The sequence below is a fragment of the Pelophylax lessonae genome (assembly GCF_965119305.1).
Source record: "Pelophylax lessonae genome assembly, chromosome: 2".
Lineage (NCBI taxonomy): Eukaryota > Metazoa > Chordata > Amphibia > Anura > Ranidae > Pelophylax > Pelophylax lessonae.
This window is the reverse complement of record NC_138769.1, coordinates 224,165,482-224,191,067: the sequence shown is the minus strand read 5'-3', so window position 1 is coordinate 224,191,067 and position 25,586 is coordinate 224,165,482. Positions and strand designations below refer to the sequence as shown.

General features: G+C 46.9%; 1 protein-coding gene across 2 annotated transcripts in view; it reads left to right on the top strand.

The window, feature by feature from the left end:
- Window positions 1-25,586, top strand: part of LOC309545260 (transcription factor ETV7-like) — an 89,266-nt gene that overhangs the window by 37,534 nt on the left and 26,146 nt on the right. For both annotated transcript variants that reach the window (XM_082244399.1, XM_082244398.1), the window contains exons 2-4: window positions 11,060-11,189; window positions 16,549-16,713; window positions 25,265-25,384. In XM_082244399.1, coding sequence (XP_082100525.1) covers window positions 11,060-11,189; window positions 16,549-16,713; window positions 25,265-25,384 — 415 coding nt within the window. The remainder of the gene's footprint in view (window positions 1-11,059; window positions 11,190-16,548; window positions 16,714-25,264; window positions 25,385-25,586) is intronic.

Sequence of the window (25,586 nt, the reverse complement as noted above, 5' to 3'; positions counted from 1 at the left end):
ATCAAAATCAACCATAACAGTCCCAGAAATTAGGGAGGGTGGGTGGGAAGCTTCTTCTTCCTTCGTCCGTTGAACTTCCACTGACCTCCAATCTGAGGGGCCACCCCTCCTAACTGTACCTCAACCCCTCCCAAACCTGATACACCAATCCCTGAATACCCCCCCAACTCAAAACAATTTAATTTAACTCACACCTGCCCTGTCTCCCCTCTTCACATGGTCATGTCTGCCCTGCGCTATTTTTTTTTTTTTTTTTTTTTTTTCGCTTCGGGCCTTGCTTGACCAATGTAGAATAGATGTCACCCCCAAACTCTTAGGCTGCTTAAAGCCAAAGGCTCCACCCCCATGCCATAAACCTTTCCCTTTACCTAAATAATTGAGACCACACCGTGCTTGGAGTTAATTGGCCACAGCAGCCATTTTATTAACCCTTTTACCTTAAAATTAACATAAGGAGAAAAAACATTCCTTACAAACATAAAACAATCAGTCATTAGGCCTGTTGGTCTTTGAGGCTCCTCCAAATAATTCCAAATCCTGCATTGCGGGACCTGTGCCCTGATAGGCCTCCAGCCGCGTCACCGGCTCGGAGACAAACCACTCCCCGCAGTGCCACCATTTTGAATTCCATTTAAACTGACATTAAATGGAATGCACCATAGGGACCCATACCAACGATGAGTCCCAACCATACCCTTATCCTAAACTGTTCACCTCCCCCGCCAGCAAAGACCAACAAAACGCCACCAGCACCCAAGGGTGACACCTTACCCTTGCGTGCCCCTCCAAACCCTCAAGGCTCGCTGGATCCCATCCTGTAATCCCAGGGCCCATAAATCTATACCCACCGCATTGAGGTGGACTCCATCATCCCGCAGATACCGCCATGTGTCCACTTCCAACTCCAGGTGGCGAACCACCAACCCCCCATTCCGACACACAAAGCGCCCCACTTCCTTGTTCAACTTAATCCGAGCCTTATTAAGGCGCGCGACCGACCTGGCCATGCGCCAGGACGTGCGGGCCACCATATCCGACCAAACTACAAGCAGCGCCGGAAAAGCCGTGCGCAGCCTAAGGAAATCCAACTTTATGTCCCTGATCAAGGCCCGCGCGGACCTGGCCCCCAAATCGTTGCCCCCGGCATGCAGCACCAAAACATCTGGCTGCCTGTCCAACCGGGCGAAACGATGCACTTCGGGAAGGACCCTGCCCCAAGTAAGCCCCGGCACCCCCAGCCACCTGACACAAGCCTCGTGCCGAGAAAAACCAAGTTGTCTACCATTAGGACGCACATCAGCTCTCCGGGCCCCCCAGAAAACATACGAGTGTCCCACGATCCAAACAAGGCAGGGTTCCAAACCTACAAGAAAAGGGGACAAAAGGAAAAGAAAACCAACCAATAATCAGATAACCAGCCGGGCCCACACCCCCCCAGCGACAAAACCACCCCCCGTACATACCCTACACCAACAGCTGTGGACTAACGTACAACAAGAACCTCCTAGACTCCCAGCGCCCAATGCGTTTGACCGCATCGTCGTTCAATCCCCAGCGTGCAGCCTCAGTGGCCGCCCCGATCCGAAAGGAATGAGATGCAAACCTACTGGCATCCAAACCCAAAGAGCCCACACACCTTCTGAACACCGATACAAATTGAAAACGAGATAACGACGACCCGTCCGCATGCATTAAAAATGAACCGGGCCGCGAAGGGCGGATTGCCCAGTAATCCCGAACCGCCCCTACCGGGCACAGCGGTGAAGACGGCACCGCGAACAACCGGACACGGACCCCCTTGCCACTCTGGTCCGTTTTGGACCGTCGAAGGAGGATAGTAACCCCCTCCCGACCGACAGAGACATCCTGACCCAATAGGCCCCCCGGCACCGTCCGGGAGGAGCTGACCAATTCCCCAATCCGGAAAGCCCCGAAAAAAGCGAGAGAAAAGGCCGCCTTAAACAACACCACCTCGTAACTCGAGGCGCAGTGCTCCCCCAATTGCCGGCAGACGTCCTGCAAAAGAGCGAAGGACACCGGGCGCCTAGTGTCCCTCCTCCGATAAGCCCTGGAATAGCCCCGTAACGCTTGTCTTACCACGAAGTCCTTCGTGTAATCCTGACAACCCAGAAATTTAAACAGAAAGGCCAAGCCGGACAACTTGCGAGCCACAGCGGAAGCCGACGCGCCCCTCTCAAAATGATCAGAGACAAAAGAAAGTAACACCCACCTGACCTCCGGACCCAGAGGATCCACCGATGCCACCCGCAACACCTCCAGCCACTCCAACCATACCTTGCAATAAGCCGACCACGTGGACTCGCTCACCGACTTCCTGATCCATCCAGCGAGGACCCCAAGGCAATCCCCCATAGCCACTCCGGACACGTGACTCCGCGTTGCTCCGCTGCCGGTGCCAACTCCCGGAACCTGTCCCACTGAAAACGAGACAGCGCGTCAGCAATATCATTCTTAACCCCCGGAATGTGCACCGCGTACAGGAAAACATTCAACCGTAGACACCGCAAAACCAAATACCTGAGGAGGCGCACCACCGGCTGAGACGAAGCCGACGCGCGGTTGATCACCTGAACCACCCCGAGATTGTCGCAATGGAGGCGAACCTTCAGGTTCCTGAACTCCGCCCCCCAAATCTCCAGGGCCACCACCACCGGGAACAGTTCCAGCAACACCAAGTTGCTGACCAGCCCCGCTACCTGCCATGCCCCCGGCCAAGGGGCGGCGCTCCACGCCCCCCGGTGAAAAGCCCCGTACCCCGCCGAACCAGCAGCATCGGTAAACAGTTCCAAATCAAAGTTGCTGATCGGCCCGGCCATCCACAAGGATCTACCATTGTACGTGGCCAAAAAACCGTGCCACAGACGCAAGTCATCCCTGTGTTCCCTGTTGAGCCTGACGAAGTGAGTGGGCAACTTCACCCCCGAAGTCGCCGCCGACAGCCGTCGGCAGAAAACCCGGCCCATGGGCATAATGCGGCAGGCAAAATTCAATTTACCCAGCAACGACTGCAAGCTGCGCAACTGAATCTTGCGCAAACCCAGCACCCCTTCAATTTCAGCTCTCAAAGCCCCCAATTTATCCTCCGGTAGGCGACACTCCATGGCCTCCGAATCCACGACAATGCCCAGGAAGCTGAGCACCGTGGTCGGGCCTTCCGTCTTGTCGGGGGCCAACGGAATGCCGAAGCTCCCGGCCACATGCTGCAACGTGGCAAGCAGGATCGCGCACCCGTTGGAAGAGGGCGGGCCCACACACAGAAAGTCGTCCAAATAGTGGATCACCGAATTCACACCGGAAACCTCCCGAACCACCCACTCCACAAAGGAACTGAAGGTCTCAAACAGCGCGCACGATATGGAGCAGCCCATAGGAAGGCAGCGATCCACATAATACGCCCCTTGCCACCGGCAGCCCAGCAATCGAAAACTGTCCGGGTGAACCGGGAGCAACCTGAACGCCGCCTCAATGTCCGATTTGGCCATCAAGGCCCCCCGCCCATAATGTCGCACCCAGGCCACCGCGGCGTCAAAGGAAATGTAAGACACCGTACAGGCATCCGGGTCGATGGCGTCATTCACAGACCCACCCTTTGGGAAGGAGAGGTGGTGAATGAGGCGAAACTTGTTGGGTTCCTTCTTGGGAACCACCCCCAACGGCGAAACCACCAAGTCACGCACCGGCACCTCCGAGAACGGGCCCGCCATGCGACCGAGAGCCACTTCCTTGTGCAACTTATCCGACACCACCAAAGGGTGGCGCAATGCTGAACGCAAATTCCTCGCCACCGGCGGCACCGAGGCCAAAGAGCAAGGGATACGAAAACCCACCGCAAAACCCTCCCCCAGAAGTCGGGCAGCCGCCCTATCGGGGTACCTATCTAGAAAAGGCCGCAGCCTTTCCACCCTCACCGGCGTCGTCCCCTTTGTGCGAAGGCTCTCCAGACCGCCCTTTTCCGGACTTAAAACACAGAGCCAAGGAATGGGAACCTCCGCAACCGGAGCATTCATGTTTGAAGCGACATGTGCCACCGAACTTACAGGAACCCTCATTAAATTGCCAGCAGAAACCCCTCCTCTTTGCGGCCGGCTGTCCCGGGGTCGCAGAACCACCGGCCCCCCCTGGAAAAAACTGATTCGGAGCCTTCGCAGACGACATGAGCCGCATCCACAGGCTGATGTCCTTGTGGTCCCACCGCAAGGACGGCCTAACCGCCTTCCGCTGCCGGAACTGTTCGTCGTACCGCAGCCAGGCCGACCCCCCGTAAACCCGATAGGCTTCCCCTACAGCGTCCATGTAGCAGAACAGGGCCGAGCAGTTTTCCGGCGCCTTTTCCCCTATGACGCCCGCCAGAATGGCAAAGGCCTGCAGCCAATTGGCGAAGGTCCGAGGGATAAGCCGATAGCGTCGCGCCTCCTCGTCCTCCTTCTTGCGCTCCTCCGGTTTAACCCTGTCCAGGTGAAACTTCTCGAGGGGCAACAGAGTGAAGATTTCCACGTACTCACCCTTCCAGATCTTCTCCCGGACTTCCTGCTTCAAATGTGCCCCCAATGGGCCCTCAAAACAAACATATACCTCACCTTTCGCTGAATCGTCCAGGCGAACAGCGTCCGCCTTCCCCTCCTTCGCCGTCCCGGTCTTGTCCCCCGCCGCCCCGGCCGTCACTGCCACCACTGCCGGCGCACCAACAACCTGGGGAGGGGCCCCAGCCCCCCCCGCAACTGTGGAAGACGGCCCCGCCAGCCCCGGGGCCCCCCCCGGCTCCGTGCCCGAGCCCCCCGCCGGAGGCACCCAAGCCGCCGCTGGAGACAAGCGGCCCCCGTCCCCCGGGGGCAAACGCCCCAAGAGGTCCCGTAGACCCAGGAGGAAGCCCCTCAAACCCCCATCATCACCCCCTTCCGGGGTCCCCGCCCCCCACTGGCCGGGACACCCCCACCCCCCGAGCCCCTCCAGCACTCCCACCCCCCACATCAAACAAGCCCCGCAAATCAGACAAAGCCAGAGAAGGAATTGTGACCTCACCTGTCTGCCCAGGGGGGGCGCCCCCAGCCGCCGATCCAGCCTCCCTCGTCGCCGACCGACCACCGACATCCTCTTCCACATCCGATCCGGACACCTCGCCTTCCGAACGATCGTCCCCGGGCACCGCCGACATCCGTCCACCAGGTGTCGCACTCCCGCCATCTGCAGAGCCGAGCGACAGGCGTCCACGCCCCCGTACTCCAGCTCCGCCCGACGGAGACCTCTGTGAACCAGCCGAACTTCCGATGACCCGGCCACGTGACTTGCCCCGCCGCGTCAACTCTCTGCGCCCAGCCGAGGCCGACTCCGAGTCCCGCCGATCACTGCTGCCACCGGCCGCCATGAAGCCGCTCCCACGCCGAGGCACCCCTCCGACCGGAGCATCGCCAGTAGGGGAGCCCGCCAGTCCAGTAGCACCCCGGCGAGAGGGACGGGGAGAGACCGAAGGCCGCCTCCCCCCACTACCCCCAGAGCTCCGTCCATGCAGAGGATTCCTCCCAGAGGCGCGCACGGCCGCAGCAGGAGGACGCTTAGCCGGCGGCCCTGAAGGGTCCCTGTCGGGGCTCCTAGGATGACGCTGAGCTCGAGGGGAAGGGTCCGGTGAAAAACGCTCCGGCGGCCGTGACCGCCGAGCCCGCGGGACCGCAAGCCCCTCCGAATCCTGTGCAGAGTCCTGAACCCCCATCAACGTGGAGACCTGGGACCGGAGCCACTCAGTCCCCTTCACCGCGGCAGCGGCCTTGATTTGCTCCAGCAAAACGTCCAAATCCGCCATCACAGACCAGGGAAGCTGAGGTGAGATGCTCTGCAGTGAAAAAGGTGGGTGACCAAGCTTCTTCTTCCTTCGTCCGTTGAACTTCCACTGACCTCCAATCTGAGGGGCCACCCCTCCTAACTGTACCTCAACCCCTCCCAAACCTGATACACCAATCCCTGAATACCCCCCCAACTCAAAACAATTTAATTTAACTCACACCTGCCCTGTCTCCCCTCTTCACATGGTCATGTCTGCCCTGCGCTATTTTTTTTTTTTTTTTTTCGCTTCGGGCCTTGCTGAAGGTTTGCTTTGTCTCCCAGCACAGTCTCAAGAGCATGGAGGAAATTCCATGAGACAGCCGGTTACTCTAGGAGAGCTGGACAGGGCTGTAGAAGGTCCTTAACCCATTATTAGGACCGGTATCTGCTCCTTTGTGCAAGGAGAAAAAGGATGAGCACTGCCAGAGCTTTACAAAATTACTTCCAGCAGGCCACTGGTGTGAATATCTCTGATCAAACAATCAGAATCAGACTTCATGAAGGTGGCCTGAGGGTCTGACATCCTCTACTGGGTCCTGTGCTCAATCCCCGGCACTGTGGAGCTCGATTGGCATTTGCCATTAAACACCAGAAATGGCAGGTCTGCCACTGGCACCCTGTGGTTTTCACAGGTGAGAGCAGGGTCACCCTGAGCACATGTGACAGACGTGAAAGGGTCTGGAGAAGCTGTGGAGAACGTTATGCTGTCTGTAGCTTCGTTCAGCATGACTGGCTTGGTGGTGATTTAGTGATGGTCTGGAGAGGCATATCCATGGAGGGACACAAAGACCTCTACAGGCTAGACAATGGCACCCTGACTGCCATTAGGTATCGGGATGAAATCCTTGGACCCATTCTCAGACCCAATGCTGGTGCAGTGGGTCCTGGGTTTCTTCTGATGCACGACAATTCTTGGCCTCATGTGGCGAGGGTATGCAGCCAGTTCCTGAAGGATGAAGGAATTGATACCATTGAATGGCCCCCACGCTCGCCTGACCTAAATCCAATAGAAAACCTCTGGAACATTATGTTTCGGTCCGTCCGAAACCGCCAGGTTGCACCTCAGTCTGTTCAGGAGCTTAGTGATACCCTGGTTCAGATCTGGGAGAAAATACCCAATGACACTGTCCGTCATCTCATTAGGAGCATGCCCTGAAGTTGTCATTCATGCATACAAGCACGTGGGGGCCATACAAACTAAGGACCATTTTTAGTGCTGCAATGAAATTTCAGCAAAATGGACTAGCCTACTACATCATTTTTTCAATTTGAATTAAGCCCTCTATAGGTTGATAATTTTTATTTCCATCAAACAATGTGGCATTCATTCATTCCTAACATATTGCCCAGTTCATATCAGTATAGATATCCAGCATGATATTTTTCCCCATTGAGATCTGATGTGTTTTCAAAGTGTTCCTTTAATTTTTTTGAGCAGTGTATACATATATATATATATATATATATATACACACACTCACCTGCCACTTTTTTAGGTACGTCTTGCTAGTACCGGGTTGGACCACCTTTTGCCTTCAGAACTGCCTTAATTTTTCATGGCATAGATTCAACAAGGTGTTGGAAACATTCCTCAGACATTTTGGTCCATGTTGACATGATAGCATCACGCAGTTGCTGCAGATTTGTTGGCCGCACAGCCATAAAGCAAAACTCCCGTTCCATCACATCCCAAAGGTGCACTATTGTATTTAGATCTGGTGACTGTGGATGCCAATGAAGTACAGTGAACTCATTGTCAAGTTCAAGAAACCAGTTTAAGATGATCTGAGCTTTGTGACATGGTGCATTATCCTGCTGGAAGTAGCTATTAGAAGATGGGTGCACTGTAGTCATAAAGGGATGGACATGGTCAGCAACAATACTCAGGTAGGCCATGGCATTGAAACAATGCTCAATTGGTACTAAGAGGTCCAAAATGTGCCAAGAAAATATCCCCCACACCAAAACACCACCACCAGCCTTCTGACCCTGCCATCTGAATGTTGCAGCTACAATTAAGTCCAATTTTGGTGAACCTGTGCTAATTGTAGCCTCAGTTATCTGTTCTTAGCTGACAGGAGTGTCACCCAGTGTAGTCTTCTGCTGCTGTAGCCAGTCTGCTTCAATCTTCAATGTGTTGTGCATTCAGAGATGGTATTCTTTATACCTTGTTTATAACAAATGTTTTTTTGAGTTACTGTTGCCTTTTTACCATCTTGAACCAGTATGTCCATTCTCCTCTGACCTCTGATATAAACAAGGCATTTTCATCCACACAACTGCTGCTCACTGGATATTTTCTCCTTTTCAGACCATTCTTTGTAAACCCTAGCGATGGTTGTGTATTAAAATTCCAGTAGAACAGCAGTTTTTGAAGTACTCAGACCGGCCCATCTGGCACCAACAACCATGCCATGTTTAAAGTCACTTAAATCCCCTTCCTTCACCAGTATCAAGTTCGGTTTGATGTCTAGATGTCTAAATGCATTAAGTTGCTGCCATGTGATTGATTAGCCATTTGTGTTACCAAGCAATTGAACAGGTGTACCTAATAAAGTGGCAGGTGAGTGTGTGTGTGTATATATACTGTATGTATATATATATATATATATATATATATATATATATATATATATATATATATATATATATTATATTAATAATATTGGAATAGTAGTATCACTTTTTTTCCTAGGTACTAAAGTCTAAAGGGCTTTGAAAATTATGGAGACAATGATTTTAAAAAATACACATATGAAAACACACACATGTCGGCGGGGTCTACTGCGACCGTACATGTGGGGTAACACTCACGCCGAGCTCGCTCATTAATGCCCGGGACCAGGCAGAGACTGCGGTCATGTGAAGAATTAAACATTAGGGCAGTTCCCTGACTTAGAGATGAGCGTTCGCTGTGTACAGCAATTAAAGTAGAGTTCCTCTGAAAAGAGACTTGTCCCATGTCTCCACACACTGTAACTTGTAGGTTTGCATTTGGAGGGACGGGCTGAGCCTGCACCCACTCTACCAGTCCAGCGTACCTCTGTTACCTTACTCATTGTAACAGAATAGAGTCTCCTTTAAGCACCTAGCACGGACCTCATGTGTGCTCCCACTTAACTCTGTCCTTCCCATACCAGTGACCAGGCCATAGGTCTCTGTAACACTAGTCTGCTCCCGGTTACCAAGGCAAATGGACTGCAAGGGTGGGAGTCAGAACACCGACCCCCCTCGCTACCGGAGGACCTGTCACCATACCAGGTACCATGCCTAATGACTGGTTGCTATAGCTTGTTACTTCACTTGGTTGCCCATAGCAATTATATTAATCATCCTTGTCTTGCCTAGTTATCCGTTCTGTAGAAGTGTTACTTCATACCCCTTAGTGCAATTACAGACCCAGAGTATTTGGAATATGCCCTGACTAGCGTAGCTCAGAGGTCGCCACCAAACTTCTTCATACTCCAGCCCCCTTTTACCCCTAAAAAAACGCATGACACAAGGTGGAGTTAAATGGCCGTCAGGCCTTTTATTAAACAAAATAAGCAATAAATAATATTAACATTAAAGCGGAGTTCCACCCGAAATTTATACTTACCTCCATCTTCTCGCTCCCGGTCACCTGAAAAACAAATGGATAATCGCAATTTTTTTTTTTTTTTCACTTACCTTTTAGAGAAAATATACTCACCTTACTTCCTTCTTCCTCCCCTCGGCGGCCACGGCGATTCGTCACTTCCTGGCTTTTGCAATGATTCCTGGGAGCTGAACGTCATCGCTCCCAGGAATCATTGCGCCTGCACCGGCCCCGACGTCAGTTCCGGGGCGCGCGCGTCATTCCCTTCTAAACAGCTTCTGGGCATGCCCAGAAGCTGTGGAGGGATGACGCGCGCGACCCGGAAGTGACGTCGGGGCCGGTGCAGTGCATCGTGGGACCGAAGAAGGAGGAAGAGGACCGAAGAGGACGCGGAAGAGGATCGTGCTGGCTTCAAGCTGCCCACACCTGAGATGGCAGCGCTGGAGAAGACAATTTCAAGGTAAGTATTTCTCCTGAAAGGTAAGTGCAACCCGGGACAGATCAGAGGCTAGCCATTGTGGAATGTGCTAGCCCTGACTGTCCCGGGGGTATTTTTGTAAAAAAATGTATAACCAGGGTGGAACTCCGCTTTAACCAAAGATAGATGTCCCCGGCCGCAAAACACCGCCTTGGGGACATTAACACTTCCTCACAGACCTTACAGGTCTACCACTAACTGGTCCCTCTTATTGGATCACATCCAACCAGAGGACACCATACCAACCGATAGTTCCCCACTTGTACCCCACCAACAGATTTTAAACACAATCCAAGGGGTCCCAACCGCCACTGCACCACAAGTGTAATGCCTTACACTTGTGCACCCCTCCAGACCTTAAAAAGCAAGCTGCACACCATCTTCCAGACCTAAAAACCATAGATCGGTACCTACTGCTTTTAAATACACACCAGCCTCTCTCAGGTAGGGCCAGGTTTCCTGCTCCAACTCTAAATGCCGAACCACTAGCCCCCATTCCTGACAAAGAACTACCCCACCTCCTTTTTGACATTGATACAGACCTTCAATCCATCCACAGACCTTGCCTCCCACAAAAACGTGCGGGCAACACCTCTCCCTTTTGAACACATTAATTCTATGCTGTTTGGTTCCCCTTTCACCCTGTCATGCCAGCCCTATGCTTCATTAGTTCCTCATAGCTCCAGGCCTTCCTGAACAACTTTTACTCTTGGTGATGGCGTCAGTAAAAGGAAATATAGAGAGGGTGAATCTCCCTAACAGGCACAAACAACAATAAAAACCTGATGGGTGATCCAATCCCTCTCAACTCTATTCAAAATGTAAAAGAAATGCTTTTGGTTATTCTTTGAAGTTAGTTTTTAGCTACCTTATGTGATTTTGAGGTGCTTTGAGCTGTTCCCGAGTTGCCTAATTGTTGCTTTAAGCTGCTTTCACATTCACTTTGACTTGTTTGAGGAAGAAAAGTAGTTCAGATGCATACTAATATCTTTGTACACAAGCTCTAAAAAGGAATTGAAAGAAAATCCAGATTACATACATAGAAAGATTATATAGATCATATTCTGGATTTCTAGAAAACATTTTCAAGTATGGTTAAGTTCATCTTTAAAAATAACTTATGTGTACTGTTTGATCAAATATATTTAATCATGGTTAAATTTCAACAGGTCAGACCAATGAAAAAGCTTTCAACAAAGTTAACAGTACTTCCACACTTTCAGCAGCGACTACTTGATCATCGCCGGTCACATTGCTCATTCATTGAAGAAGTAATATGTAAAGTGCCTGGAAGTCTCAGTGAGTATACAACTCATATTGGCAATCCTAGTGGCTAAATATAAAGCACAAACCCTACATTAGTTATATAAAGGGTTATATTTAGTGAAATGCAGAATAAAATGCTTTATAGATTACTGTTTATTTCAGTTAAACTGACAAAAATGATTTCCGATTGGTTGCTGTCATGATGCACATGGCTGCAACCAACAATTATTTTCATAATCAATTAGTTAAGCCTCGTACACACGCACCGATTGTTGGCCGTAAATTTTCGATTGTCGGTTTGTTAGTATGATGCTTCCGACAACCGACTGCGACTTTTCGGCCGAACAAAATCTGGTGTGCATGCTATAAAATTGTTGTTGGCCGTCACCAGAACAGTCGATTGTTCGTCAGTCAGTACAGATTTCGGCCGACAAAAGTCAGATGAGCAAGACTGGGCATGCTCAGAGAAGAAAAAACACACGGAAAGTAAACCAGAACATGACATCACTTCTGAAGTTGGTTGTTGTTGGCCGACAAAATTCGTGTGCAGTCTAGAGCACATTTCAACCAACACAACAACACTGGACAAAAGACGGCCGATCGTTCGGCCGACAGTCGGTGTGTGTGTACGAGGCATAAGCCGATTATTGTTTCGATGAATCGAATAATCAGATAAATACCTCAAAAAAAGTGTGGTGTATAATTTAGTTAATATGTAATGTTTAAAAAAAAAAAACAATTCATTCTTGAGTCTCTATATGCAGTGGTAAATTTAAATACACAGCTACAGTGGGTACGGAAAGTATTCAGACCCCCTTAGATTTTTCACTCTTTGTTATATTGCAGCCATTTGCTAAAATCATTTAAGTTCACTCTTCTTCCTCATGAATGTACACATAGCACCCCATACTGACAGAAAAATACAGAATTGTTGACATTGTTGCAGATTTATTAAAAAAGAAAAACTGAAATATCACATGGTCCTAAGTATTCAGACCCTTTGCTGTGACACTCATATATTTAACTCAGGTGCTTTCCATTTCTTCTGATCATCCTTGAGATGGTTCTACACCTTCATTTGAGTCCAGCTGTGTTTGATTATACTGATTGGACTTGATTAGGAAAGCCACACACCTGTCTATATAAGACCTTCCAGATCGCAATGCATGTCAGAGCAAATGAGAATCATGAGGTCAAAGGAACTGCCTGAAGAGCTCAGAGACAGAATTGTGGCAAGGCACAGATCTGGCCAAGGTTACAAAAAGATTTCTGCTGCACTTAAGGTTCCTAAGAGCACAGTGGCCTCCATAATCCTCAAATGGAAGACGTTTGGGACGACCAGAACCCTTCCTAGAGCTGGCCGTCCGGCCAAACTGAGCTATCGGGGGAGAAGAGCCTTGGTGAGAGAGGTAAAGAAGAACCCAAAGATCACTGTGGCTGATCACAGCAAAGGGTCTGAATACTTAGGACAATGTGATATTTCAGTTTTTCTTTTTTAATAAATCTGCAACAATGTCTACAATTCTGTGTTTTTCTGTCAGTATGGGGTGCTATGTGTACATTCATGAGGAAGAAGAATGAACTTAAATGATATTAGCAAATGGCTGCAATATAACAAAGAGTGAAAAATTTAAGGGGGTCTGAATACTTTCCGTACCCACTGTATATGTTGTAAAGTACTGCGTAAACGGCTGGCCCTATAAAAATCCTGTGTCATAAAAATAAATAATAATGGTTAGAGAACAAAATATCTAATCCACTCTGAGAATAACAGACAGAAGATATATATGTATATGTATTAGAGTTTGAATCTCATACATATCATCAGACTCCAAGATCAAATTTTTATTTTAAAGGAAAAAAAAAATGAAAAAAAGAAAAAATTGCCTAAATCACTGTTTTGAAGATTTTTAGACAGGATTGTAATATATTATTTTGCATGACAGACACTCTTGTTATAGGCAGGTAGCCTGATACAAACTACCTGCGCCTGCTGTCACTAAGACATTTAGTAGCAGCAGCATGCTTTTTGTATCACCTGTCATAATGGTGTTTATTACAAAAATGAGCCCTTTATAGTACAGCAGATATTAACTACTATAAGCCCCCCTTCACACAGGTATGATTTGCCATACCTTTTGACAGTTCCAAATGGCATGACAAGTAGACCCCATTGTCGGCAATGGAACCGTTCAAATTGCCGTAACTCATATTATATATCTTATATCATATACAGTATGTAGTTATAAATATACCCAGAAGTAGATATTTTAACTGGGATACATTTTTTATATTAAAGTAATACTAAAGGCTGAGACCTTTTTACAGGGATATATTCCTTTTGAATATATTGCACCACACTGGTAAACTTTTACTTTAAATGGAATTGTAATACTTTTATATTACCTCCAGCTTTTCTGGGTTCAGATGCTGATCTTCCCTGCACAGAGCCCTTAGGCCCCTTTCACACCTGTCCGTTCCGTTTTCTGCTCAGCGGGGGATCGATCCGCCGATCCCCACTGAGCAGGCGGATGACAGTTCCGTCTCCACTTGTTGCGCGGAGACGGAGGTGTCAGATCCCCGTTGTCCCCTATGGGGGAATCGGATGAGAACGGACCGCCTGTCCGTTCTCATCCAAACTGATCCGCCAGACGGATTGAAAATAGGGTTTCCATCCGCCCGGATTTGATGGACAGGATCGGATGTCAGCGGACTCCGCTGACATCCGCTGCCCCATAGAGATGCATGGGGCATCCGGTCAGATCCGCCTGAAAAACTGACAGGCAGATCTGAACAGTCCGCATGTGTGAAAGGGGCCTTAAGCCCCGGTTCACATTTGTGCGATCACGGAGATCGCATTTAATTCGGAGCGCACTGCTCCTAAATTACATGCGATTTCATGTGCAGTGCAAATTTCAGCCATACACTTTGTATGGCTGAATTCGCACCGCATCCACACTAAACTCGCACATGAGGCTTTTTTTTTAACCACAGCAGAATCGGATCGCATAGTGGTTCACACTTGTGCGATCCGATTCTGTGCAAACTTTCAGATCGCACTGCGATATGCGATCGCAACTGGGGGATGTCGTTAGCTTTTAATTGACACCCCCTGCGTATCCCATATGGCAGTGTGAACTGCCAGAGGTGCGGATGCGATACGGGATCATGCTGCATATTCGCAGCGTTCCCGCATCTCACAAATGTGAACCGGCACTCAAGTGATTGTAAACATTGTTTATTTTTTTTAATAACAAACATGTCATACTTACCTGCTCTGTGTAATGGTTTTGCACAGAGCAACCCCCATCCTCCTCTTCTGGGTCCCCCCGCCGGCACTTCTAGAGTTCACCTAAAGCAACCTGCAAAGTATGGTATAGATTGCTCCTATGGCAACGTTAAAAAAAACTTCTGCTTTAGAATCACTTTAAAACAGTTATTTCTCCTCCCCAGGACTACATGTCCCATGAGGCATTGCTCTTCACACATTCACAACTTCTCAGGCACTTAAGCTGTACTGAGCTGTATGTGTGCTGCACTCTGTATACTGACATGTCAACAAATAATGCATTCTGTATGCAGGCCAACTAATTGGCTGACCAACTAATCAATAATAAAAATAGTTGCAGCACTTGGTTGGGGCTGTGGCTGGAACGTGGGGTGGCCCTGCTCTGACACTGATGGGGCATTTCACAGGTGCCCACGGCATTCCTGAGGGGTTGGAGGCTCAACTCTTTGCTAAATCTAACAAACTCCGCCCTACCTATAGACTTCTTCAGAAAGTCTGGGATAAGGCCAGACAGCTACAACAGGTTACCGGCTACACTTCTTATAGTCCCATATGGCATAATAAAAAAAATAATAAAAATAGTTGACAACTATTTTTATAATTGATTATAATCGATGTTGTTTCAGCCCTACACATGATTCTGCATGTTATTACATGAAGTCTTAACCACTTAAGCCCCGGAAGATTTTACCCCCTTCCTGACCAGGGTTTTTTTTTGCGATTTTTTACTGCGTGACTTTAACGGACAATTGCGCGGTCGTGCGACGCTGTACCTAAACAAATTTGACGTCCTTTTTTTCCCACAAACAGAGCTTTCTTTTGGTGGTATTTGATTACCTGTGCGATTTTTTGATCATGCGCTATAAACAAAAAAAAGCGTAAATTTTGCAAAAATAACAATAGTTTTCACATTTTTTTATATGAAATTCCCCCCCAAAAAAATGTAAAAATCAAAATTTTTTAACATTTTCGGCCAATTTGTTTTATGCTACATATGTTTGGTAAAAAAAATCGCAAAAAGCGTATTTTGATTGGTTTGCGCAAAAGTTATCTCGTTTACTAACTAAGGGAAAGATTTTTGTCATTTTTTGGTGTTTTTTTTTTTTTAACGAGTAATGGCGGTGATCTGCGATTTTTTTTGCCTGACTTCGACATTGCGGCGGACAGATCGGACCCTTGACTGACATTTTTGACACTTTTGGGGTTACCAGTGACATTACTGCAGTAATCAGTGCTATACATATGCACTGTTACTGTAAAAATGACACTGGCAGGGAAGGGGTTAACTGTATTGGAGAGGGAGGGGTTAAGTGTGTCCTAGGGGCGTGATTCTAACTGTGATGGGACATGTGTACTATTGTAAAAACAGAGATCAATGGTTCTACATAGTAGAACCGTCTGATCTCAATTTTTACACAGGGGAGAATGACAGGCGGCTTGTTTACATAAGCCGCCTGACTTTCTTCCTCTCTACCGACAATCGCAGTGAGATCGCTATTGGCTCACAAACCGGTGACAGGCTAGTGACTTACCGGTACGTCACTTTGCCTGGCCGGGGCTAACCGCCGCAGTATATCTACTTGCGGTGGTCGGCAAGTGGTTAAGGGAGTTAAATTAATAAAGACAAATATTCTGTTCACTTTGCAAGGGAATTTACCCCAGATCTTTGTGAATGTGGAAACTTTACCTTTGCAAACAATTACCCCAAATACCAAATCACGGGAAAGGGAAAATAAACTATTTTTTGCTTACACACGATTGGATGATGGAAGTCAGCAGAGCTTCACCTCATTTACTAAGCTCTGGGGCAAATCAACTTCACTTCCAAAGAGAACAGCCTATTTGCCTTTAGTACATCAACCCCAATGTGTCTATAATTGTCAAGATTAAAAGAAGGACCTGAACACACCAATTCAAACATCAGGTGACATGATCATTTTTACAACAAACTATAGCTGAGATGCCAATGCTCATAATATACTCATTACTTCCTTTTATGTGACATTATATAATCAGGTAGATTTTGAAAGCTTATTGATTACTAAATAAAAAGCGTAGCCTATCATGCCCAGACAGTTTACTAAGTCATACTTTGGTTATCAGGAATTCATCCATCCCTGTGGAGTAAAGAGGATGTCATCCACTGGCTAAGATGGGCAGAAGAAGAATATTCTCTCGATAAAACAGATGACAGCAAGTTCATACTGAATGGAAGAGCCCTGTGCATTCTTACTAAAGAAGATTTTAAATCCCGCTCGCCAAGTTCAGGTAAGGTCCCCAATGACATATCACAAATAATAATTAATAAATCATTTTCATTGCTTGCATTTTTATTGCAAAGGTTCTTGTTAGACTTTGGGAAGTAGAAAAAAATGAATAATAAAAACATCAAAATAAATATTGATGATCTTTTTTGGTTTGCATGTGCAATCACTTTAGAGCTGTAGAACTTAACCACTTAAAGCGGAGTTCCGGGCACAGATCTAATTTTTTGATGAACATACCCCCGGGACAGTCAGGGCTAGCACATTCCACAATGGCTAGCCTCTGATCTGTCCCGGTTCGCACTTACCTGCAAGAAGAAATACTTACTTTGAAAATTTCTTCCACAGCGTTTCCATCTCTCTTGTGGGCAGCTGAAGCCGGCGCGGTCCTCTTCGTTGTCTTCTTCCGCGTCTTCTTCTCCCAGAATGCGCCGCACCGGCCCCTCTCGTCACTTCCTGTTTAGCAGGGGAATGCGGCGTCGCCCGGAAGAGACGTGCGGGGCCGGTGCCGTCGCATTGATTCCTGGGAGCGATGACGTTCAGCTCCCAGGAATCATCGTGAGGCAGGAAGTGACGGGGTGAGCCTCGGCGCTGGAGGAGGAAGTACCCTGAGGTGAGTATTTAGGATCTTTGATTACAAGGTGAGTGTACAAAAAAAAAAAAAAATAACTATCCAATTCCTTTTCAGGTTATGTGTAGCTAGCGGAGGGGCACAAAAAAAAAATACCGATTTTGTGCCCGGAACTCCGCTTTAAGGACCGGAAGGTTTTACCCCCTTAATGACCAGGCCATTTTTTTTGCGATACGGCACTGCGTGACTTTAACGGACATTTGCACGGTCCTGCGACACTGCACCAAAATAAAATTGATGTCCTTTTTTCCCACAAATAGAGCTTTCTTTTGGTGGTATTTGATCACCTCTGCGGTTTTTATTTTTTGCGATATATAAACAAAAAAAGAGCGACAATTCTGAAAAAACATTCCCAATAAAAAAAACTCTCTGGATGAACACAGAAACAGTTTTTTCTGTGTTCCTAAATAGCAGGAACACAGATTAATCTCTGACAGTAGTACAGCATCTGCCTTGTTTACATTGGCAGACCGCCGTTCTGTCTACATGGGGAGCAATCGCGGGTTGCTGGCAGAAATCCCGTCTGCCGGACCCACTGATTGGCTCCCACTCTGGCCAATCCACGCGTGTGCATGGCTCCAGCGGCACGCGTTCCCCCCTCTGTTACACAAAGTGATGTACAGGTATGTCGTTTTGCGTAATAGAGCCGACCTGCCACAGTAAAGCTATGGTGACTGGTCGGCACGTGGTAAAGTAGAAGTTCAGGCAAATCTAACTAACACTAAACCTGCACTTTGCCACATTCTAAACCTAATCTATCTAACCCTGTTGAAAGGTAATACCCCTTGCAGGGCCATCTTACCGAATGGGCACGCAGGGCAGTTGTCCGGGGGGGCCCTACCTGCCCAGTGACCCAGCCCCAGCCAAGCATTAGTCCCGATTCCTGTGTGCATCCCGCCGCCGAACTTAGCAGGTGGCAAGTGCCTGTCGGCCTTGTGCTGCTGTCAGGCCACTTGGGCCATGGAGGGGGGAGCCCACAGTTGCAGGAATGCCTGTCTGCCTCCATGGGAACAGACATACACACAAAGGACAGTCGAGTCTTACTCCCATCTGTGTGTGTGTTCTCCGGACCCAGCCGATGAACTTGGAAGCTGTCATTAGCCTGGCACTGCTGTACCAATAAATATATCTTATCGAAAATTTGCTTCAGCTGTCAGCGGTGGCTTCAATGTGGAGGCGGGTGCAGGAGAGGCAGCCGACAACGGAAGCCCCATAGTAACTCTGTGGGTGTTGTCACTTCCCAGGCATTTCACAGCCTTTGTCGGTCCTCTCCTGCAAAGACTTTTCGTCGCTGGAGACCGGACCGGATTGGTTGCAGAATAGGAAAGTACAGCAATTTTTGCTTTACAGGGTTACACAGATTAGGGTTAAGAAGAAAAGGTTAAGCGCTAGTTAGGTTTTGCCTGGACTTACACTTTAAAGTGTTACTAAACCCACAACAGTAAAATCAGTCTGTATATGCAGTACAACATGCTTGTTATACTTACTGTGGAACTTAAGGGGTTAATCCTCCGCATTGTGTAAAAAGGCTGTTTGATCCTGTCTTCTCTGATCCTCCCCTTTTTGCATTGTCCTTAAACCATCTCCTTATAGAACAGAGCATTGGAGACACTTTGCACATGCTCAGTTTGTTGTATATTGCTAGAGATATTTTTTTACTTGGGAAAGTGCATATGATCGGCACAGGACTAGGGATGCACCGATCCGATATTCGGATAGGATATCGGCGCTGATTTGGCCATTTTAGATGGATCGGGGGATCGATAACATTGACCGATCCACTGGCCGATCCGGTTTTTGCTTGGTAACGGCTCAGCCATCCCTTACTAGGTGCAGTAGTAGTATGGGATGGGAGCCGCTACTTCCTGTATAGGTCCGGCTCACAGGCGGAGTGATATCAGATGCACTCCGCCTGTGAATGGAGGAGCCGTACACATGAAGCAGTGGCTTTGCTCTGTACTGCAGCCACTTGCTTTGTGTGTAGCTCCGGATCGGTATCGGCGATTTTACAATGCCAGATATCGGTATCGGTATCTGGTCCAAAAAAGTCGGATCGGTGCATCCCTACACAGGGCCAATCATCAAAGTCAAAACAGAGGGTCAGGGGCCCTGCAGCCTCATAGGACAGTCCGAGTAGAATGAAAACTCCTCTTAAAAGCTTTAACCAGACACTGATAGAAATCACAAGACTGCTATATACTACCGATGAGAAAATGTATTTAGTAGTTTATACTTACTAAAATAATTGCATTTCCATGTTCTGTGTACTGTGGGAGACCAGATATAGTGAATGCAGGGTCCTGAATTTAGAACCATTTTAACCTTTATCCCGTTATGTGTGATTATGCTGTTCACCTGAAAAGCAGATCTAAGTGACTCCATGCATTGTATTTGGGGATGAATTTTAATTACCATCCTCTAAGATCCTTTAGGCCCCGTTCACATAGGGGCGACGCTACTTCGCACCGCGACCTCGGAGCGGCCGCCACGGACTTCATAACATTGAAGTCTATGGCGGTCGCCTCCTGGTCGCCCCAAAAAGCTCCGGACCCTTTTTCTAAGTCGGAGCGACTTGTGTCGCTCCTATTAGAACGGGTCCGCAGCTTCCCTATGGGAGGCGACCTACGGCGACCTGTGAGGCGACCAGGTCGCCTCACAGGTCGCCTTAGTGCCGGTTCACACTGGGGCGACCTGTGAGGCGACCTGGTCGCCTCACAGGTCGCTGCAGGTCGCCTCCCATAGGGAAGCTGCGGACCCGTTCTAATAGGAGCGACACAAGTCGCTCCGACCTAGAAAAAGGGTCCGGAGCTTCTTTGGGGCGACCAGGAGGCGACCGCCATAGACTTCAATGTTATGAAGTCCGTGGCGGCCGCTCCGAGGTCGCGGCGCGCTGCTCGCACCGCGATCTCGGAGGTTGCCCCTGCAAGTAGCGTCGCGGTAATGTGAACCGGCGCTTAGTGTGAACGGGGGCTTAGCTGTGCCATTCTTTTTATTTTATTTATTTATTTTTTAACTCTTTTTATTGATGAAGGAAAAAAACAAGATACATACAATAGGGCACTCAACAGGAATGCCAACAAGTCAAACAAAGCACATACAGAAACGGTGCATCAATTCAATTAAGTATACTGTAAAGGTAGTATCCACGGTATACATGATATGTAAGCAAGTCATTATGGATGACAAACATCACTATGCAGCAAAACACGGTACAAGGTAAAGCAGGCAAACATGACATGAAAGTGGCACTGAAGTCGGTACAGCCTTAGATCTTTTTGGCTAAACATTTTCAGTTTTCCATTCAAAAATAAGTGAGCTGCACTGTACACTGCAATGTGTAATCATGTGTAGCATCTGGAGGTATGGAAAATTAACAAAAACATTTAGCCTGGGTTTACACTGTTGCAGTGCGGGACACCACATGTAATCCTCACAGGAATTGCAGTACATTCCTGTGCAAATTACATGCGGTGCCTCTGGGGTGCGATTTGAGCCATGGATTTGTATGGCTCAAATTACTCCGTATTCGCACCAAACTGGTGCAGGACCCTTTTTGTCTACACCAGAATTGGATCGCATGGGTGCCAACAACCATGCGATTGGATTCCACAAATCGCGCTGCGATTTGCAAACTGATTGCGAGGTGTCCTTAAATTAACATACACTCAGCAATCTGTACACATGGACGGGTTGTGATTCAGATGCGGTGCCGAATCCGCAGCAAATTTGTTGTGAATGCGCACCACATCTAGTTTAAACGCAGGCTTAATCTTGAGGAACGGAGACAGGATACCCATGACAGGCCACTGCCATTCCAGGCAGTTGTGGTCATCTTCAGGTCAGGGTGTAGCACAATCACTTGGGCCAAAACGAATAAAATTGTTTAAGGAGTAATGGTCCTGGGCCTCTACTGATTAATCAGGACATAGTAGTGAGGAAAAAAAAGAGAAGAGAAGCTGAGTCGTCTTTCATGTCTGTCCAGCTACAAGGATACCTAGGAAGGGGCTCAAATATTCGCGTTGCTCTATTAGCCACAAACTAGAAGTGTGCAGGATATATTATTAAAATATTGTTTTTGCTAGAAAACAATGATATAAGCAATAGTCAGCATGAATTCATGAAAGCCCAAAGTTGCCAAACAACTCTGATTTTTTTTTTTATGAGGAAGCAAGCACAAATGTGAACAAAGGAGTGGCTGTGGATATAGTATACTGTACTTGGATTTTGCAAAGGCATTTGGCAAGTTCCCTACACATGTCTAATGTGTAAGTTAAAGTCTGTATACAAAATGTAGTTTGTAGATAGATAGAACATTGGCCATATTCATATTCAGAGAGTAGAGATTAATGATTCATACTCTGAATGGTCTAAGCTTATGAGTGATGAATCCCAGGGTTCAGTGTTAGGACTCTTATTTGTTATCACATATGTATATATATATATATATATATATATATATATATATATATATATATATATATATATATAATAAAGGGTCTGGGATTAATTGTACCATTTAAGTGATGACACCAAACTATGCAGTAGAATAACATCCTTACAGGACGTCTCCTGACCTCAATGCAGTAATTGGACAACTATGTGGCAAATGAGATTTAATATTGATAAGTATAAAGTTATGTTCTTGGAACTTCCAACTGCACCACCTACAAAATTAGACACGGTGTGCAGTAAAGCCTAGTACCCACTGGCCGAATATTGGCTGGTTCAACAGAGACCGGGCGACATTCAGCCAGCATGTACAACAGCTGGTCCGACAGAAGCCGGTCTAAAGTCTGGCTTCTGTCGAACAGGCACGCTGAAAAACCAGCAGCCGATCAGCATCAAGTCAGCACTGGCAGCCAGTGGCTGCAAGCGCTGACCGGTGTGTTCCGGCAAGGGGGGGCGCCCCCCTTTCAGAACACAATAGGTCAGCGGGGGAGATCGCTGTACTAACATTGCATGATTAGTACAGCGAGCTCCTCAGTTTTTTCCGTTCAGCCCGCAGTACCAGGCATTAGACTTTGCCATGAACTTAAAAAATGAATCTGTAGGGGGAAACATCCACCCACCAAGCCACCATGAAGATACTGTAGTGTGTACACTAAAATATGATTGTACAATCTTCCTTAAATTGACCAAACCAGTGTAATATGATGACAAAATAATATCATTCATTTTGTCTGTTTCAAATCAGACAGGCCCTTGTGATGCATACTTGTTGGTAGATCTAAAGAAGATTGTACAGTCAGATTACATAGTATATGGTGAGCTTTACTCTTTTGGAATCACTGCTGCAACATATGACAACAGTTAACAGCGCCAAAGTAGTGAAGAGGTTCTAATTTTCTGTCTATTAAAGGAGAAGTATAGCCAAAGCTTTTTGGTCTGTACTTCTCCAATAGATCACAGGAGTGTAGTTCGTTCTGCACTTCTATGACTCTTTTTCGGCTAACAGCTGGCTAAAGCCCTCTGTCGGCTGACGTCACACAGAGCTGGACCAGGTTCTGAAAAGATACCGACCTTATGGTCGGGGATCTACCCAGATGCCTGGACTGGCAGTCGGCTCAGCCTCTCAGCGAGCTGCTGGGGGACTGAGCCAGCTGCTCCCACCTGCTCCACAGCCCAGCGTTCCAGTGAGCGCTGGAGGGGCAGAGCAGAGAGCCGGTGACTGACAGTCATCAGCAATCTGCAGCTTGAAGACTGAGAGCTGATCAGCAGTGTTTGATTGCTCAGTTCTTGGTCTTAGAGCGGGTTGGGGACAGCTGCAGCATCAGACCGATGCTGCATCCACACCTAGGTGTGTATAATAATTTTATATATATATACATATATTTTTTTTTTTGTGAACCCTTATACTTCTCTTTTAAATATTGTATATGTATGTAAATCCAAAACAGGTATAGAGGTACTCATGGGTCTTGCAGTGGAGGTACATCCAAACAGCCGCATTTTTATTGTTGACATTTTGATGAAGCTCAGTCCATCTTTCCCAAGACACTACAACATGGAAATGAGCAGACAAATAAACCTAAAGTCCCAGAAGAATAGGCAGAATCCAAACAAGGGAGACCGCTCTAGGTGAGGCTGGGATCAGGTGCTGGTCGGATCCGCAATCCAAGGTAGCTTCAAACAAAAGAAATGACCGCACTTCCGATAACTTCAAAGAAAAGGAGTGTCTTTATTCCACATCAATCGAGTTGGCAAATACAAATACACACTGTGAGTGCAGGACAATCGGTGGACGCGTTTCACGACTGGATATGAATAAGCGACATATCCAGTCGTGAAACGCGTCCACCGATTGTCCTGCACTCACAGTGTGTATTTGTATTTGCCAACTCGATTGATGTGAAACCTAAAGTCCCACCCATCAACAACTACCTCCGGTGATGACAACACACAGTGCAAAGGAAAAAAAACACACATAGGGTAGAAGTCAAGCAAAGATCACAAAATGAGCAAATCACAAGGGTAAATAAAAGCAAAATATACAACACTCAAGCTTAAATAAAGCTAAACAGAAATGGCTCATGCACAAAAAAAGGCCAATGCAGAAAAAGTGGACATAACAAAGCATATTGTCAGCACTCACAAGATGGCCACCATTGCACATGGCAATCACCAGGTAGGAATGGACCACCCATAATTAGAAACAAAACACAATATTAAATTGATAAGTGATGCGCAAGGACAACAAAGCAAAAAATGAAAAATTAAAACACAGCTACAAAAAAACACTATGCAAGACCAAACACCACACATGTGCCAAAAAGTAAACAAGTGTAAGAGTATGAATAGCACCCTACACAGGACAAAGACAATAGATCCACAGAAAACACTGACAGTGCACAAAGACACAAAGATAGGAATACACACACATCTACGTAGTACTCCGCAACTAGATAGAAGAAACCCAAGGACTCCGCTATATGAAAAGTTTCAGGAGGAGGACAACTGTTATCAGGGCCAAAATAGTGAGGAGTTTCTATTTCTCTGTGAATTATATGGATGTATGTATATATATATATAGAAATACCACAGAAAACACCACTACAAATAGGTAAATGTGATCCTCTGCGCTTACAAGATGTTTCAAATAAATAACGTATAGTGCAGCTACTTAAAACTAGAGTCATATGTAAGTAAAATTCATCACAGAAAATCTTCAAAGAATTCTATAGAACTTTAGTAGCGCAAGGATGGTGCCACCCTCCTGTCATATAGTGCAAACAGTGCATAAATGTCAGGGAAGTGAGTGAGTAGAAGAGAGAGCGACACTCTCTAACTGTCTGTGTAGCAAGTGGAAGCTCTCAGATAAGCTGAGACACGAGCTGCTAACAACCTTGTCTGGCCTGCCTGGCACCCTTACTTCGGAGGAGCCTGACCCCTGTATGGGGCCAAAGACTAGCGGTGTGTTCTAAGGCCAGTCACCATCTCCGTGTGAAGTCAACACTCGCTACAACAGGAGGAAGTTTTGCAGGAGCCAGAGATACCAGGAGGGATTGACCTTATCCATTTATGCATCTGTAGCCTATTCCATGAGAGTGGTTAGGCATGGTTCTCAGGTGAGTGTGCATTTTTCACCAAATTCTCCCCAGCACTGGTGGTGGTGATATTCTCTGGTGATCCCTACATTGACACCGACAGGACCCTCGTCATACTGTGACATAAATATTTTAAGGACTTTAAATAAGGACTTGTGAAGGACTATTGCTGTATGGTCACAGATGGTTATTTTATAATTTTTACGTTCTTTATATGCTATTTATGCACTGTTTGCACTATATGATAGGAGGGTGGCACCAACCTTGCGCTACTAAAGTTCTATAGAATTCTTTGAAGATTTTCTGTGATTAATTTTACTTACATATGTATGTATATATAAATAATTATATTATTATGATTTTTTTTTTTTACATTTTAGGTGATGTATTATATGAACTGCTACGATGCATTAAGACTCACAGACAGGGGCTCACAAGTCATCCTGACTTCAGCCAGACGATAAGAAAATACAACCATCTTCATACTCAGACTTGTATAGGTGAGTAAGATCATTTGCAATAGTATTTTTTATTTTTTTTGCTAGGTACAAGATGTGTTATATATTAAAAAGTGTACATTTCACAATGCATATAATTTTTATGATGCACAGGCTCAGAAACCCTGAACCATACTTCATTCCACAACCACTGAGCAGCATTTGCCTGACCTGAAACATGCTATTTAATGAATGAAAATAGCAA